Consider the following 15,942-nt stretch of genomic DNA (forward strand, 5'->3'; position numbering starts at 1 on the left):
ATAAATAAAGGTTGAATGAATTAATTTGTTTATCGGCACAGAACAGACTTTTTAACTTTTTTAATGTTATTCGCAGATTCAGTCTTTGTGATCCGAATCAATGAGATGGTTATATTGTTCTACAATAAATAATATTTTAAAATGATATCTGTGAAAGACCAGAGTGGATGTGATACACACGTGAAAGTCTTTCAGCCAAATCTATTCGTTTTAGAAATCGTTACTTTCAAGTAATAACCCCAAATCACACAGTCTGATAATGCTCAGGTGATTCCTGGTTTTATAAAAGTTTTTGTATGAAATAAAAGACGGTCATCTGGACAGTTTCTTTTTTTGTAGAAAACAGAAGAAACTGTCTAGATGACCTGACTGAGCAATTTTGGATTTGGTACCTGGATGATTGAGCATGAACTTTGATGCCTTGAACCCCTTTGGCTGTGGCTGCCTGTCTGGGAGGAGTCGACGGGGGACAGGACAGCCCCCAAAAATCATCTTATCTCCAGCAAACTGGTTGGTCCACTTAAGGAGTGTTGTCTTTGGTGGGGAAACTGTTTTCTTGGGACTCCTCCAACTGATGAAGCCCTCCGGATAGAGGGCGAAACGCCTCTATAAATTGTTGTAGAATTCAAACTTTACATCCACATTCTGTTAATAAATTATTATACTTCTTGTTATTACTATACTGTCAGCAATATATATATATATGTATATATATATACATATATATATTATAGAGCTCTATACTTGTGTCTGTGTTTCTGGTGCATACGAAACGGTGAACGGTGTTGTCTGAATGGGAATGAGCACCATTAATGACGGTGGCAGCTGTCCTCCTCCACAGACACAGGAAACCTCAGCAGTCTCTCTCCAGTATTTGTCCACTAGCAGGAAATCATCCTATTAGCAGGCATAAAGAAGTCAGGCGATGTGCAGAATGTGAACAGAGTTACACGTCTTGGCTCTGTGCCAGCTCTGAAAGTTTAAGCCTCCAAATCTCATTAGGAGCTGCAGTGGTAAAGCTGCTGTAAAATTATGTTGTATTGTATTTTCACTACACTCAATATTGGTAAAATGCTGCTTTCTCCACCTCAGCCTCCATATCGTTTGCCAGAATCTTCTTGGTGCCTATTGAACGTCTATGTACAAGGCCTCACCGAACTCCTCCCACATCGGAGCTTTTGCCTCAGTAACTACCAGCCAACAACACCTAATAGGACTCTTTTTCAGCTTGACAGCCTCCCTAACATCAGGTATCCACCAATGAGTTTGAGAATGGCGACCATGAGAAACACAGACAACCTTGCAGTCATAGCTCAAAGCAGCCACCTCGACAACGGAGGTGCAGAACATGATCCAATCAAATTCAGTGTCCCCAGCCCTTGCTGGGATGTGGTTGGAGTTCTCTCAGAGGTGTGAGTTGAAGATCCTTCTGATAGGTTCTTCTGCCAGGTGTTCCCAACAAATCCTCACTACATGTTTTGGTCTACCAGGTCTGTCCAGTTTTTTCACCTACCATCTGATCCAACTCACCACCAAGTGGTGATCAGTTGACAGCTCATCTCCTTTCTTTACACGAGTGTCCAAAACATATGGCAGCAGAACTGATGACACAATTACAAAGCACAGTATACCATCAATCTGTGGCGTAGGGTGTCCTGGTGCCGTACACTTATGAACACCTTATGTTCAAACATGGTGTTCGTGATGGACAAACTGTGATTAGCAAAGAAGTCAGACAACAGAGAACCACTCAAGTTCAGAGAAGAGAAACTGTTTCTCCCAATCCCGCCCCTCCAGGTCACACTGTCATTATCCACATAGGAATTGAAGTCCCCCAGCAGAATAAAGTAGTCTCCAACTGGAGCAGCTTTCAGCACCCCCACTAAGAACTCCAAGAACTCTAAGAACATACTCCAAACTGGGCTCAGGGTGTGGCCCCAGAACCCATGTCCAAACAAGGGACATTGAGCTTCTTTCTGTTTTCTGTCCGTATAAGTGATTTGAATCACTCTTTGTCTGGCCCATCACCTAGGACCAATTTGCCTTTGGATACCCTACCAGGGGCAATTTCCCCCAACAGCATAGCTCCTAGGATCATTCAGACAAATTCCTCTACCTCGATAAGGTGGCAGTTCAAGGCGGAGTTGTCCTTGTCGAATCAGTTAAAAACAAGGCATACGCCAATTTCCCCAATCGCTGAGGGATTTGTATAGTGAAGGTTTGTCGTTTCCAAGATTAGTTTCCTCTGGACTGGAAATGAAAATAGAATGCACGTAAACCCTAATGTTTTTGGTTAAAGATATTTAAGTCTGGAGGTGTTTCACTATAAGAATAAACAGGTTTTTTGTTGTTGATGTTGTTTTTGTTTAGTTTGTTTTGTCTGTCTGAGGCAGCACAGAGCAATGGATTATAGAGAGTAGTGGAAGCAATTTAAATATATATTTGTACGTCAGCAGACATCTTGGATTTTAATGTGGCAACCCAAATTTGGATAGAGGCCTTTCTTACACCTAGATACAGCAAGGGGGGATTTGTGAGTCCACCTTAGATTGTTTTATCCAATTACTTCACACTTAGTCTCACAAAATCTCCATCTGTCTGTTTTCTCTTGTCCTGCACATACCTTCTGATCTGCTCAAGTCAATTTAACAACATTTCTTACACACATACACTTTTCATCACCCCAGCTCCAAAGTCCAAGTCAAAGTCAAAGCAAGTTTTTTGCATGTCCGGTCCATTGGTATAGATTGCTGTATAATGGTTTGTTGATGGGCATATAATGTGTCGTGTGTGATACGCTTGTTTATTTTTCATACATCTTTAGCAATCTGCACACTTTATGCTACTTTAGCCATTCATATAAACCTTCAGCTCATTAAGAAGATGGGTGCTATGACTTTTGGGTTTTGTAACTTGTACTTTTCAAAATAATTATCAGTAAATTTATTTACAGACATTTTCCCAGCAGAAATACACAATCTATTCAATGAAATAGAAAGCAGATGGAAAAATTGCAATCTTGCTTAACATTGTTTAAATTGCTATAATTAGGACATCCCCTCTGGTCACTCCTTTATATATGTTTAGTAAATAATACGTTTTTCTTACTTTTTAGAGGATTAAACAAAAAGTTAAGTCTCGGAGACTAAATCATATTTTAAAAGAGACACTTTCATACTTTTACTTCTTGTTAGAAAATGACATGAGACCAGACTGGTTTTAAAATAAATGCACCGCATTACACCTAAGAATTAGTTTCTTGATAACAAGGCACACATTTCTGATAAAACTCATAACATACTGGTGTAAATAGTTTTAATCTTTTCATATGACTGACTGGGTAAGCCATGTTTTTGAACTTGACACAGAAAAAGCTGCCCTGAAAGGTCCTTTTGTTCTCCGCCAGCTCTGATTTGTTGGACTTCTCCGGTTCCTTAAAGTCAAAACTGCAGATAGAAATGAACTGCTATATTTATTGATTTATATATGCACCCTTAATCAACAAACCCTGCAGAAAAAAAAATCTCCAGATCACAATAAGCTGTAAAACTTGACTGATTCTTCTTTAATTTAGAAATACACATACGGCAATAAAAATTAGCAAATGTGTAAACTTTCCATATTTACATTCAAAAACACAAAATAATCAAAACAAACAACTTTAAACATGCTGACATATTTCTGAAATTAACATTTTTATTTTGATATTTTCAAAGCGTCCATCTAATAATTTAAATTAATAATGATGATTAAATTAACTCAGATAACATTTAATTATTGAATGTCATGTTTTAAAATATATTTACACACACACACACAAACACACACACACACACACACACACACATATATATACATACTGTATATACCTCAATATATACACATACTGCAAATATTTCAGGAGTAGATTCAAAGTCTCTGAGCAAGTGTTTACATTGATCAAAGCAACAGACCAGAGTATTTTAAATAATTTAGTTGAGTTTAAATAAGTGCAAAATGACTTTAACAACTATTTCTGTTTTATAAAATGTTACAAGTCTAAAAAATTATGTAAAAGTTTTTAGATTTTTTTTGACAGGAAATATGCTGATACACAACAGATCACAAAGATGTGATAAAATTGCAGTTTGGTAAAATAAAATAAAAAATGTTACCAAGTAAGGTCACTGCTCTGTACGTTTGCTTTGGTCTCAAACATTAGGGCTGGATCAGCTTAGATACACGGAGAACAGTAGCTACACATTAAGAACAGTTACTCAATGTAACATTCGAGTTTATCGGCCTTCTCTACTCCTGAAATCAGAATTTCTCTTCTTTTATGATGTCTTTCTCTGTTTTGCTGCTGATTGTTTCAATGGGTGTCTGGTTGGCCCTGAGACGCTTCCTCTGGACGCTGTTCCAGACTCCATAGCCAAAATAGATAACTAACCCTGCAGAGAGAAACACAAGATAAAACATAAGTCCTACAATCCTTACGTGCAAACCTTTAATGGGAGATAAAACTGCTCGGCTGCCACTGTGAATGAGAAAAGCAGTAAATGTAAAGAAAAATCTTGGTAATTTCTTGGTTATTATTGAAAGCTATTTCTTGACCACAACTGTTAACAAAGGTATACAGAGTTGTTGGAGCAGAGCTATGTGATGGTGAGTAGTGTTTGTTGAAATGGTTTTTGCTTAAGTTCTTGCTATAAGTTTCTCCTGAGTTCAAACAGGCATTTATGTGGTGCACTGGAAGGCGTTTTGCATCAAATGTCTGCCTTACTAGAAAGCTTGCTTCAAAGCAGAAACTAGATCTCAACAGTGCTCCAATATTAACTCAGATTTCCAAGAATATCTACAAATACTCAAGAAAATGTTTCAACAAGGGCACCATCTAGGCAAAAAGCGCACTGAGTCATCAGGGTCAGAGTTTACAACAACGCTGGTATATTTCAAGAAGCAGCCCTCACCACCATTGAAAGTTCTTTGTATTGTCCTCATTGTTGGAGAAAAATATTCTCGCTTCATCTCACGTACTCAATAGGAGCCGCACTCGACGGCAGGAGAAGATTTTTAACAGGTATTATAATTGCAAGGACAGATTTTCAGGACAGGTTACACAGATATACAGGAAGTACATGCATGAAGCCCAGTCTCAAGAATCTGCCATGGGCAGTGTGAGCAGCTTGTTTTTATACGCTCATCAGTTCAGCCGAGCTCACACACTCGGAGGCATCCTTGGAGTGTCAAGCTCCTCATCCAGCTCTCTATTAACCCAAACATATGGCTCATGGGCAGAGTTAACATTCTCAGTCATAGTAGTTAAAAACATCCATAAACATCAACCAAAAATTCCCTAACAATCATTGTATGTGCTCTTACAAAGATGACATTTCTCCTTTGCATTTGAACCATTATGCTGGAATACACCTAAGTGGAGCAGAAGGCAGCTATGTAAGCGCCTGTGAGCAGTTAGGTAACAAGCGCCGTCCTCAAGAATATGTGGCCTAGCAGGGAGTTGAACCTGTTACTTTTTAGTCCCAAGTGGGCTGCCATATTACTGCTCCACAGCTGTACTACATACAGTATCCACCACAATGTAGCTATGCTCCAATGGCACATGAATATCTTCACTACCCGATGTGTTACCATTATAATTCAGCAGTCAGGATGATAAAGTCTTATAAATCTTAAAAACAATGATCTTACCAACTAACATCCAGATGGCATATCGGAGCCATGTGGCTGATCCTAACTGCACCATCAAGTAGACGTTGATGAAAGTGCTCACTAAAGGCAGAGCGGGGAGTAAGGGTACCTGTAAGAAAAGAGTATTATGTTCATCATTATTAATATTTTTATTAAAATTTAAAACATGCTTATCAGGTTTGACTTAAATGGTCTGAATAGTTATACTCCCACCATAAAAGAAGCCTTTTTAGGATTTTGTGGGTGCATCCAGATATAAATCAGAATGAGCAGAAGAATAACGGCAAAGATGCAGATGAGCACTATGCTCCATGCCTCCATACGAGACAGAGGACCGATGGCCAGAGTCAAGGTGAGGCAAAGTGCAACCACAAACACAACTGCAGAGGGACACAGGAGGCACAAAAAGTTTAGTATACAATTCACAAAAAAAAAAAAACAAAGAGCCCCAAATGTTTTATTATTCACTTCTTTAGTTACCAGAGGTTACAGTCAAGATTGTGACGGTCCGTGCCGTGGAAGAATTGGGAGACGAGGAAGGCTTCATAAAGCCAAACCTCGAGTTGGATTCTTTGATTTGCAGATCAGAGTCTTCAGATGCATCCGGTTGGTACCTTATTTATACAAAAAAATTAAGATGCTGTATTTACAAAATAAGGAACAAAAGGTTTTAAAAATGTCAAGCAGTTAAATGTACCTCAGTATAAGGATGCAAAGAGCCACAAGTGTGTATGCAAACAGAGTACCGATGGACATCATCTCCACCAAGGCTTCCAGGTCAAACAGGAGGGCCATGATTGCTGAAGATATAAAAGTATGGGTCACTTCAAGTCCATTATCTGAAACATGGTACCTTAGCAACAGTTTCTGTACCTGCCACAGTTCCAGATACGATGGTAGATACAGCAGGACTACCCTTAGCAGTGACTTTAGTCAGAGGGTGGAACAGCAGTCCATCTCTTGCCATGGCAAACAGAACTCGAGGCATAGGGAACATGGCACCCAGAAGACTGGACAGACAAGAGCAACTATGCATCAGTTTGTTTGTCATTTACAAACAGATCAACAGAAAAACAATAAGTTTCCGGCATTTCTTGTTCAATAAAATCAATGATACTAGCCCATTTCAGAATGATTTTGCCATCTTGGTGTGATTTATAAAAAGTCCAAGGCAAAATAAGTCAGTTGAAGTCAACCTGCACCGTTATGCCTCTGAGCCTCCAAGCGAGGCAGTGACAGAGAAGTCATGGTCAGTGTGTAAAAGGGTAAGATAGTGTTTCAGCTCGAGTGTGATAAAGTGATGACAGATGTCTTTGTGACCAGCAAACTGTGGAATTTCCACAAGTAAAAGGTGTCTGACAAACGTTTCAATGCCCTCCATGTCCGTGTCACTTCATATGTGAAAGTTCACACTGTCAAAGGAAATGGGAGACACAGTGATTTATGAACAACTATTTAAAGATTGTAGAACTGTTCTGTGAGAAGAGGCTTTTCTTTCTCTTGACCTTTGAACAAACTGATATGAAAGTTGTCTTATTGGAATCAAAACAGCGAATGTCTCCAAGATTTCTTAAAGGTCTTTCGCTCTCAGTCTACAGGCTTACTTGTGGTTCCTAGAGTTTCCAAAGGCAGAATGGGAGGAAGATCTTTCAGTTCTCAGGCTCCTCTCTTGTGGAACTAACTTCCAGTTTCTGTCTGTAAGACTGACACATTGTCCAGTTTTAAGACTGGGATTAAAACTTTCCTTTTTGATAAATCCTATAGTTAGGATTGTCTTGTTATGCTGCCATAGGCTTAGACTACTAGAGGAAAAATGGAACTAATTTCCTTAAATGATTAGCTAAAATTGAATTGTTTTCATTTGATACTATTTCTATCTTAACGTGATTCTTGACCTGCCATTGTGTATCTGGTCCTCCTTCCTGTTCCTCTCTAACCCAGCCGGTCAAAGCAGATGGCTGCTTGTCCTGAGTCTGGTTCTGCTAAAGGTTTCTTCCTCATGAGGGAGTTTTTACTTTCCACTGTCGCCTTCGTGCTTGCTCAAGATGAAAGTCTGTGATGGAGTTAAACTCAAAGCAGTCTGCTCCTCAGATAAATAATGTTAACTTATTTTATATATATGCATGTTTCTGTTCAGTGCCCTGAGATGACTTGTGTTGCAACTTGGAGCTCTATAAATAAACTGAATTGAATTGAATTGTTTCTACAGCCTGTGGCAGCTAACAGAACAATGAAAAAAGCTAAATACTGGCCACTGACTGGAACACTTTTCTTTTTTTTAAACTATATTAACAAAGCCTTGTGGATCATTTTATTTCTGATGGTGTTTCTGATGATTGCTGGTAATTATGGACAAACCCCCAACACAAGAAAAATACTACCATAGTTTAAATACATTTGAGAGGAGTGAGTTTATCCAAATGAAGGAGTATGTGTTCCTGATGCATCTAGTAGTTCATTTGACGTTTAAATATGAGAATAAACATTTAAAGAAAAAGTCCACGGGAATGACAGCAGTTCCGAAAGGTTTTTCCTTGGGCTTCAATGCTAACGAAGACATGACCTCAGGTGTACTCTGTTACACAGGGGTGGTCCTAGACTGTTTGGTGTCCTGGGCGAACAAAAGACCCCCACAATCCATCCACCGAGCCCACAACACCCAATTCCCCCCATCCCATCCCTGGGTGCACAGACACGCTTTGCTGTGCCATAACATTAGATTACCATGTACCATCACAGACACACAAAGTTTCTTTGAATATACTGAATGATTCAAAAACTAGAATAATACTATAAATGCTCAGAGAAAGACACATAAAATATTGTATACCATAAATTTAAAAGTATACAAATACAAAAAACAAATACTGTAGAAAATAAATACAATTAAAATAAAGCATTTCTAAATTGCACCAATAGAACACCAGAAAATCTGTGCACTACAATTGCACTTTGATCTAGACACAAATTTCTCTGCACAACTGTTAAGGAAGATCTGAACCTTTTCTAAATAAGACAATTTACACTATTGAACTTCTAGACACAAATTAAACTGCACAATTTTCATGTAGAGTCTTACCCTTCTTTAATAAACGCATCTACACTATTTCTTTTCAAACAAGATATACAGATTAAACTGCACCACTGCCACCTAAATATTGACCCTTCTTGCCTTCCTTGATGCAAAGTCATCCATCCATCCATCCATCCATCCATTATTTTTACCCGTTTCTTCCTTTTCAGGTCATGGTGGTCACTGGTGCCCATGTCCAGCAGTGACTGTGCAAGAGGCGAGGTATAGTATAGACAGGTCACATGTCCATCACAGGGACACATAGAGACAAACAAGGAAAATCCTGGGCTGGCATTTGAACTGGTGAATTTCTCCCTGAGAAGCAACAGCACTACCAACTGAGCCAACGTGCCACATAATTATCCATCATCAATAATGTCATCATATGAAATCTGCTCAGCAGTTGTATGGATGATACTGACATAGCAAATGACTAACAACTAAGGCAAAAACAAACAAGCCTTCATACAGGTATATGTCCAGTTTGTGAAATATTCAGAGTAGGAGATAAATCAACATCTCTTAAGTGGCTATTCAACACGGTCCAAGCTACATCACAAGATCATTGCCTTTAGTAATTATAGTAGCTTAATATTTTAATCATAATCTTCAAAACCGTAATATTTTCTGATAAAAATCATGTTGTCCTAAGCTGTTAAACTCAAGACTTAACACAGTCTGCTGACTTCCTTACTTAAATAACTTTTACTAGTTGACTTTTTATGTATGTGAATGTTTCTGTTCAGTTCCCTGAGACAACTTCTTTTGTGAATTGGCGCAATAGAAATAAACTGAATTGAATTAAACTTATTAATAGAAGGCCTATCTTGCAACAGGTTATAGTCTATAACACCATTCAAGCTCCAAGAGACGACACAGCTGCATACCTTTACCGTTTGCACATTTCTCCTCTTCTTCTTTTCTCTTTTTCCTAAACTGGGCACCTGATGGCTTTGACCGGTTCTTGTCCATCTTCCATGTGTGTAACCGGCACTCCCCCAATTTGAGTCAAAACATCTTAGGCCTAAACGGATTCACGTTCCTCGGTGTGCAGATTAATTTTGTAATATTTTTTCAGCAATTTCACACAAATAAGCTGAAATAGTGGCTATATTGACAATATTATGAATGAAATGTGTTTTGCTTGAGACCAATCAATGGTGTGATTTACTTAGTGAACTAACTGTGTTATAGGCGCGCCATTAGATGCATTCCTGTCCCAACAAGGGAGACGAGAGAATCCCCCTCCCCTTCTTTCACAACCTGTGTGTCAGACCTCAGCAGCAATACGTCCTACACCTGGTGAAGGGCACCCACTCCCCACAGTTGAGCGATGGGAAACCAATAGGTAGGCTAGACAGGCTATATAAAATAATGCGTTTTATTTTTTTGAGTGTGGGGGTGGGGCCGGGCGCTCATGCTGCCCTTGACGAGATGCCACCCTGGGCAGCTGTCTATATCACCCATATCAGAAGTCATCACTGCTGTTACAGACCTGGTGGAAAGGGCGCACAGTGATCCCACGGCCACAACGTATTTAGCAGGACCCCAGTTGATGTATTCAAAGGCCACAGGCAGGGGGCTCTTTTCATTGAGCATGTAGTAGGGCATCATCAGGGTGAGGGCAGCAGACACCGCAAAGTAGGCCAAGAAACAGATCAGAAGAGAAGCCACAATGCCCACAGGGATAGACTTTTGGGGATTCTTCACCTCCTCACCTTAAAAAAAAAAAAAAGACAATTGTAACAGGTTGGTGCTCAAGATAGTGAAGGCTACTTTAGGACCGTTTACTCTTTAAAACTTCAAAAATAAATTTAACAAATTGATTATACTATTCTAAAAATGTATGAAATGTCTGCTTCATCACAGTGAAAAAAAGACTAAATCTGCTATAACACACTTGATCCATCAGAAAGTAGATAGCGATACATTTTCACAGAGCTGCCTTTTAGATTTTCTGACTCACTCAATAAATAAAATAAAATGTCCACAACTTGTTACGTGCATTTTTTTAAGCTCTCCACATTCTGCAAAACGCTTTACAGAGTTTCTTAATCATATTCACCCACATACACACACATGCCATGCTTTTATTTGTTATGTTTTTACATGTTTTTATGTTATATAAAGCACTGTTTTATGTTCTCACACATACACTGATAAGGATATCAGTGCGCTGGGGTACAGTGTTAAGGACAATTTGTTACGCTGCAGGGACTGGAGATCAAACCCCCAAACCAAACGATGGCCACCCTACCCTACCCTTCTCTAAAATTAAAAACCCAATCATTTAACCATCCATCCATCCATCACATTATCAGCTGTTAAAGAAACCCACTTTGGTTCTCTTTTATTTTCAGTAACTACAGAGTAATCTGTATTTTCTGTCTACTTCCACAGAAGTAGTTACTGCACACTTCCTGTCATTTATGAATGATGACAGTGTTTTTAACAGCTTTCCGTTTGGTTCCAGATTGCTCCATAGTACATAGATCACTGTGACGTAGGCCAACAATATTACGGGGTAGTAGTTTATCAACAAGGCTAATGACTTAATGAGTGCTGATAGACATAACAGGTCAGTTTGGGCTCTTTTAGTCTTGGTTCTTTTTAGCTTAGTCATAGTTCTTTAGTTCTTTTAGTCTTTTTCATAGCATCAATTACATGGCTAAGTTGTGGTATACCCCAGGGTTCTGTCCTTGGCTCTCTTCAGTCTTTTCCGATCCTACAGCTCGTTTTAACCTTTAACTTAAATTTTAGATGGTCAAGCATTTCCTCAAATTTAATGATGATTATTCTGAGGTCATTGTGATTGTTCCCCACCCCCTAAAAATTCTTCTAGTATTGTTGGTTATAAACATGGCGATTTATCGCAAAGGCCATAAATTACTAATGAAACAGAAGTGTCATGATGAATACAAACTTTATGGTTAGTCAAGGCCACCGTGCCCCAGTAACTCCTGGTTTGAGTCAGAATGTTTACCAACGTTGTGAAATTCTGTAAAGCGGATGTTTGTTTGAGAGTATAATCTTTTATCAAACTGGGAAACGTATGCAAGTGTTGCTACTCCCTCAGTGAAAGACAGGCTGTCTGAACTGTGTGAAACCCTGTTGGGATTGCTTAAATAAATCTCCCCAGCTGTGAATCTTTCATTATTATTTTTTTTGTTTAATTATTAAATCAAATACCCACAATTCATTCAAGAAACAATAGCTCAGATGCTAGACTAATCTAGCAGTCTGGTGCTTAAGATTTTTTTTTTCCAGCTTTAAACTATTTTTTAAATCAGGTTTATTTATGTTTTTTCTTTAAACTACTGACTGAAAACAAGTTACACATCCTTTTAACTGCTCTTGCCTTCACAAAAATCAGTTGGAGCCCCATGTTCCAATCTGCAACGATTTAATTCAAAATACTTCAGATAGACTCATACCCAACACTAAAAGACACACAAAAACAAAACATGTTCCATGTGCTTGCCTTCCTACACTGGCTGTTAGATGTCATGTTGATTTTGAAGTGTTACTTCTGACATTTAAAGCTTTAAATGTTTGTCCAAAAAAGTTCAATCTGGTCCTCTGGATTTGTCCAGAAGACCAGATTGAACTTTTTTGGATTTTTCTACCTGGATTATTGAGCATGCATCAGGATATTTAAATGTTTGTGTTTTAAAATCAAAATCCTAGACTTATTGACAGGATATGCACTCTTCGACCAGTGAGATCCATAGAGGCACTGCTGATTATTGTTCTACACATCCGCACTTACTTGTAAAGCACGTTGTAATTTTGTTGGGAAAAGTGCAATAAGGTTTAATTATCATCACTGTTTATAGTTTTAAGCAGTTAAAAAGCCACTGTGACATTACAGAGGCCTACAAACGTTGCATGTTTATTGCACTTTATTACAACAGTTTTGCTATTTTATTGCCAAAGTTTACTCAAGTTTACTTGGAACAACAGGAGATTTATCATCTATGGTAATTGGAGTTGTCATATTTTTATGAGTGAGTTTAGATTACTAAACGTGCCTTTTCATGAGGTCGAATGAAGCGTTTTTCCATTTTCTTTTTACCTGTTGTTGCAATGCAGTCAAATCCAACAAATGCATAGAAACATGTCGCAGCTCCAGCCAGGGTACCGCTGAACCCATACGGGAAAAATCCACCTACTCCATAAATACTCGTTACGTTGACTGTAGAGCTCAGGTTCCTACGTGACGGGAAACCATTATCACACAATTACTAAAAACTTAGATAAAAGTGACACAGATAAGGCGTGATAGTGGACACACCCAAACAGTGACAGGGTGAAAATGTCTCTTTGACTTTACTTGAGTTCTGTCGTGGCGTTTATCAGCGCCTCCTCGCTGATCTGCCAGTTGGAGATGTTTCCTTTGATGAAACCGGAGATGGTCACAAAGAGCAGCACCACGATGTTGACTGCTGTGAAGATCTTGTTGATGGTTGTTGACTCTTTCACCCCAAATGCCAATACGCCTTTGAATAAAAGATGAAATGTTATTGACATGTTAAAACTGTCATGGGTGTCAATGTGTGCATACTGGAAAAACTTGTTATTATTCTACTTCCGTCATGATTTTTGTTGTTAAATCTTGAACAGCTTAGATAAAACCCATGCACAAAATAAATCAAAATGTTAAAATGTGTTTGGTAACAAAATTCACAAAAAAAACCCTAAAATATTCCCCCTTGGACAGCAAAAGCATTTTGCTGAGAAATCCCAGCCATTCTGGACGTCTACCGCTCAGACAAACTTCACAGTAGAAACGTAAAAGTTCAACATCTGGCTGAACTGGTGTTTTGATATCTCTAAAGGTTTTCACACTGTTAAGAGCTTACATATTGTGATTTTTTAATATTTGGCCACAGATGTTCAACTTATAGTGTGATGATGTCACACTAACCCTGGAGGTGTATAAACTTTACATGTGCAAACAAATGCTTCTTAATTCCACAATCTGAACACGTCTTACACAGTTTAATCATCAAAACGTAGGCATCTTTGTCACCCAACGTGAAAGGCTCTTTTTGTCCCTGTCACGGAGCGAAGAGGGGGAATTGGAAATGCACTTCGTCTGTCCGGCCGTGCATGTTGCGAGCAGAGTAGCTTGAAAAATACACTATATATCTACTGTACTTCCATTTTGGTTTGTGGCTACATCCAGTTGTAAGAAAGTTTCCATTTGAAAATTGGGTTGCCAAGTCCAAATTCAAGATGGCTGCCACCATAAATGCATACATATAAACTTTGTGAACTCAAAAACTTGAAAGTTAAGCAACGTGCCAACGTGTGTATTAAGAAAGGTTCCTATTGAAAACTGGGTTGCCATGTCAAAATCCAGTCCAGAAAAACACTCATCTTGAAAACTACAAACATTAGCCATTAGCGACAGGACATTGACACACTGCTTATTGATTTGAGATATATTTTACATCAAATGCCTCAGATGCAGAAACCGCCTTTCGCAGCTGAGAGTTTAAGAATTTGTTTGACACAGTTTATAGTTTTTGCACAGCAGCAGTTTGTCTGAGGCTGACTTTGTAGTCATCTGTTGTTCTGTCTGAAGGTGGGTGGTTACCACGGTGACCCTATTCAACCCCTGGTAGCAGCTTTAAAGATTTTCTTTAGTCTCAGTTCCTTTTAATGTTTTGCCAACTTTTGCAAAGTTAGTCCCAAGTTCTTACTGGGTTTTAATGAAGAACGTTCATTTGGACAGTAGCTTCATTCAAAATGTTCTTCAAACGGTTTCTATTATCATTTTAAAGTGTGTACCTGAAAGTAGCATGACGAGGGAAGCTGCAAAGACATCTGGGTAAGGGGCCAGGCCGGGGAGCCCCATGGCTGCATTTTCGTTAAAATATTTAGATATGACTCCGCCGATAAGGTCATCGAATGTCCCGCTCCACGCCAGGGCCACACTGGATGTTCCTAATCAAAAACAGGCCATAAACTAATAAGTCATGTCACCGTTTAACTGCAGCCATAAACAGAAAGCCTTTGATAGAAACATTTCCTGCTTGTTGTGTTGTCACGTGTTTAGCATAAACTATACACCACTTTTTCAGAAACAAAGAAATCCTTGAAAAATTTGCTTCCAGCTCGGGTTATAAAGTTAGAGAATAAGAGCTGATAATTGATCGTGCATGCGTTTGTACAGATATTATTGTTTTACGTAAAAAAGGAAAACTGTCAGCTTTTAAAATGAAAAAATGACTGGTGAAAATAGGAAAATTAAAATCCAGGTAGTGAAACAAAAAACATTTTAACTTATCTTGTGAAATAAAAGTAGTTTTCTTTAAGTACAGTAGTAGTTTTCTTCAATTTATTTACCACTGCAGTTTTTAAACAAAGAGCGCATGCATCTGATAGATACAGTGGCCCTGAAGTGTAAATGAACAACATTTGAAAAAACAGAATTACATTAAGCCAAAGCAGAAGTGGCCGAAGCGGAAGTGGCCGAAGCAGAAGTGGCCGAAGCAGAAGTGGCCGGAATAATATTTGGAAAAGAAAATGGAATTGCATTTGAAAAAACAAAATTACATTAAGCCAAAGCAGAAGTGGCCAAAGCAGAAGTGGCCAAAGCAGAAGTGGCCAAAGCGGAAGTGGCCGAAGCAGAAGTGGCCGAAGTGGAAATGGCCGAAGCAGAAGTGGCCAGAATAACATTTGAAAGAAAGGAATTGCATTTGAAAAAACAAAATTGCATTAAGCCAAAGCAAAAGTGGCCGAAATAACATTTGAACAAACGGGGTTGTATTAGGCCAAACCGGAAGTGTTTTTTGTTTTTTTTGTGTGTGTGTATTTTTTTAATACTTTATTAACAGCATAAAACATAAAACAGAACAATGTACAGTACACACACAACAGAGGTACAGTTAGCAGGCTAGACTTTAGCCTGTAGAAATGGAGAGCTATGTTTTGTTCAAGCTTAAAGAAGAAGATATGACGCTGGTAAAACTCTGCAAGATCTTCAAGCTAATTAAGTTTTGTTGACATATATTTTAGTTTTTCATTTTAGTTTTACATTTTAGTTTTACATTTTAGTTTTACATTTTAGTTTAACATTTTAGTTTAACATTTTAGTTTTACATTTTAGTTTTACATTTTAGTTTAACATTTTAGTTTTACATTTTAGTTTTACATTTTAGTTTTACATTTTA

General features: G+C 38.4%; 1 protein-coding gene across 1 annotated transcript in view; it reads right to left on the reverse strand.

Annotated features, from left to right (window-relative positions):
- Positions 1–4,250: 4,250 nt before the first annotated feature.
- LOC119409075 (cationic amino acid transporter 2) overlaps positions 4,251–15,942 on the reverse strand; it is a 13,456-nt gene continuing 1,764 nt past the window's right edge. The window contains exons 3-12 of the mRNA XM_037675935.1: positions 14,558–14,713; positions 13,095–13,260; positions 12,837–12,973; positions 10,257–10,479; positions 6,562–6,698; positions 6,386–6,488; positions 6,169–6,302; positions 5,902–6,068; positions 5,689–5,797; positions 4,251–4,430 (exon numbers count right to left, since the gene is read on the reverse strand). Of these exons, the coding sequence (XP_037531863.1) occupies positions 4,300–4,430; positions 5,689–5,797; positions 5,902–6,068; positions 6,169–6,302; positions 6,386–6,488; positions 6,562–6,698; positions 10,257–10,479; positions 12,837–12,973; positions 13,095–13,260; positions 14,558–14,713 (1,463 nt within the window). The 3' untranslated portion in view covers positions 4,251–4,299. The remainder of the gene's footprint in view (positions 4,431–5,688; positions 5,798–5,901; positions 6,069–6,168; positions 6,303–6,385; positions 6,489–6,561; positions 6,699–10,256; positions 10,480–12,836; positions 12,974–13,094; positions 13,261–14,557; positions 14,714–15,942) is intronic.

This window comes from Nematolebias whitei, chromosome 4 (assembly GCF_014905685.2).
Source record: "Nematolebias whitei isolate Nwh7 chromosome 4, NemWhi1, whole genome shotgun sequence".
In the NCBI taxonomy this organism is placed as follows: Eukaryota; Metazoa; Chordata; class Actinopteri; order Cyprinodontiformes; family Rivulidae; genus Nematolebias; species Nematolebias whitei.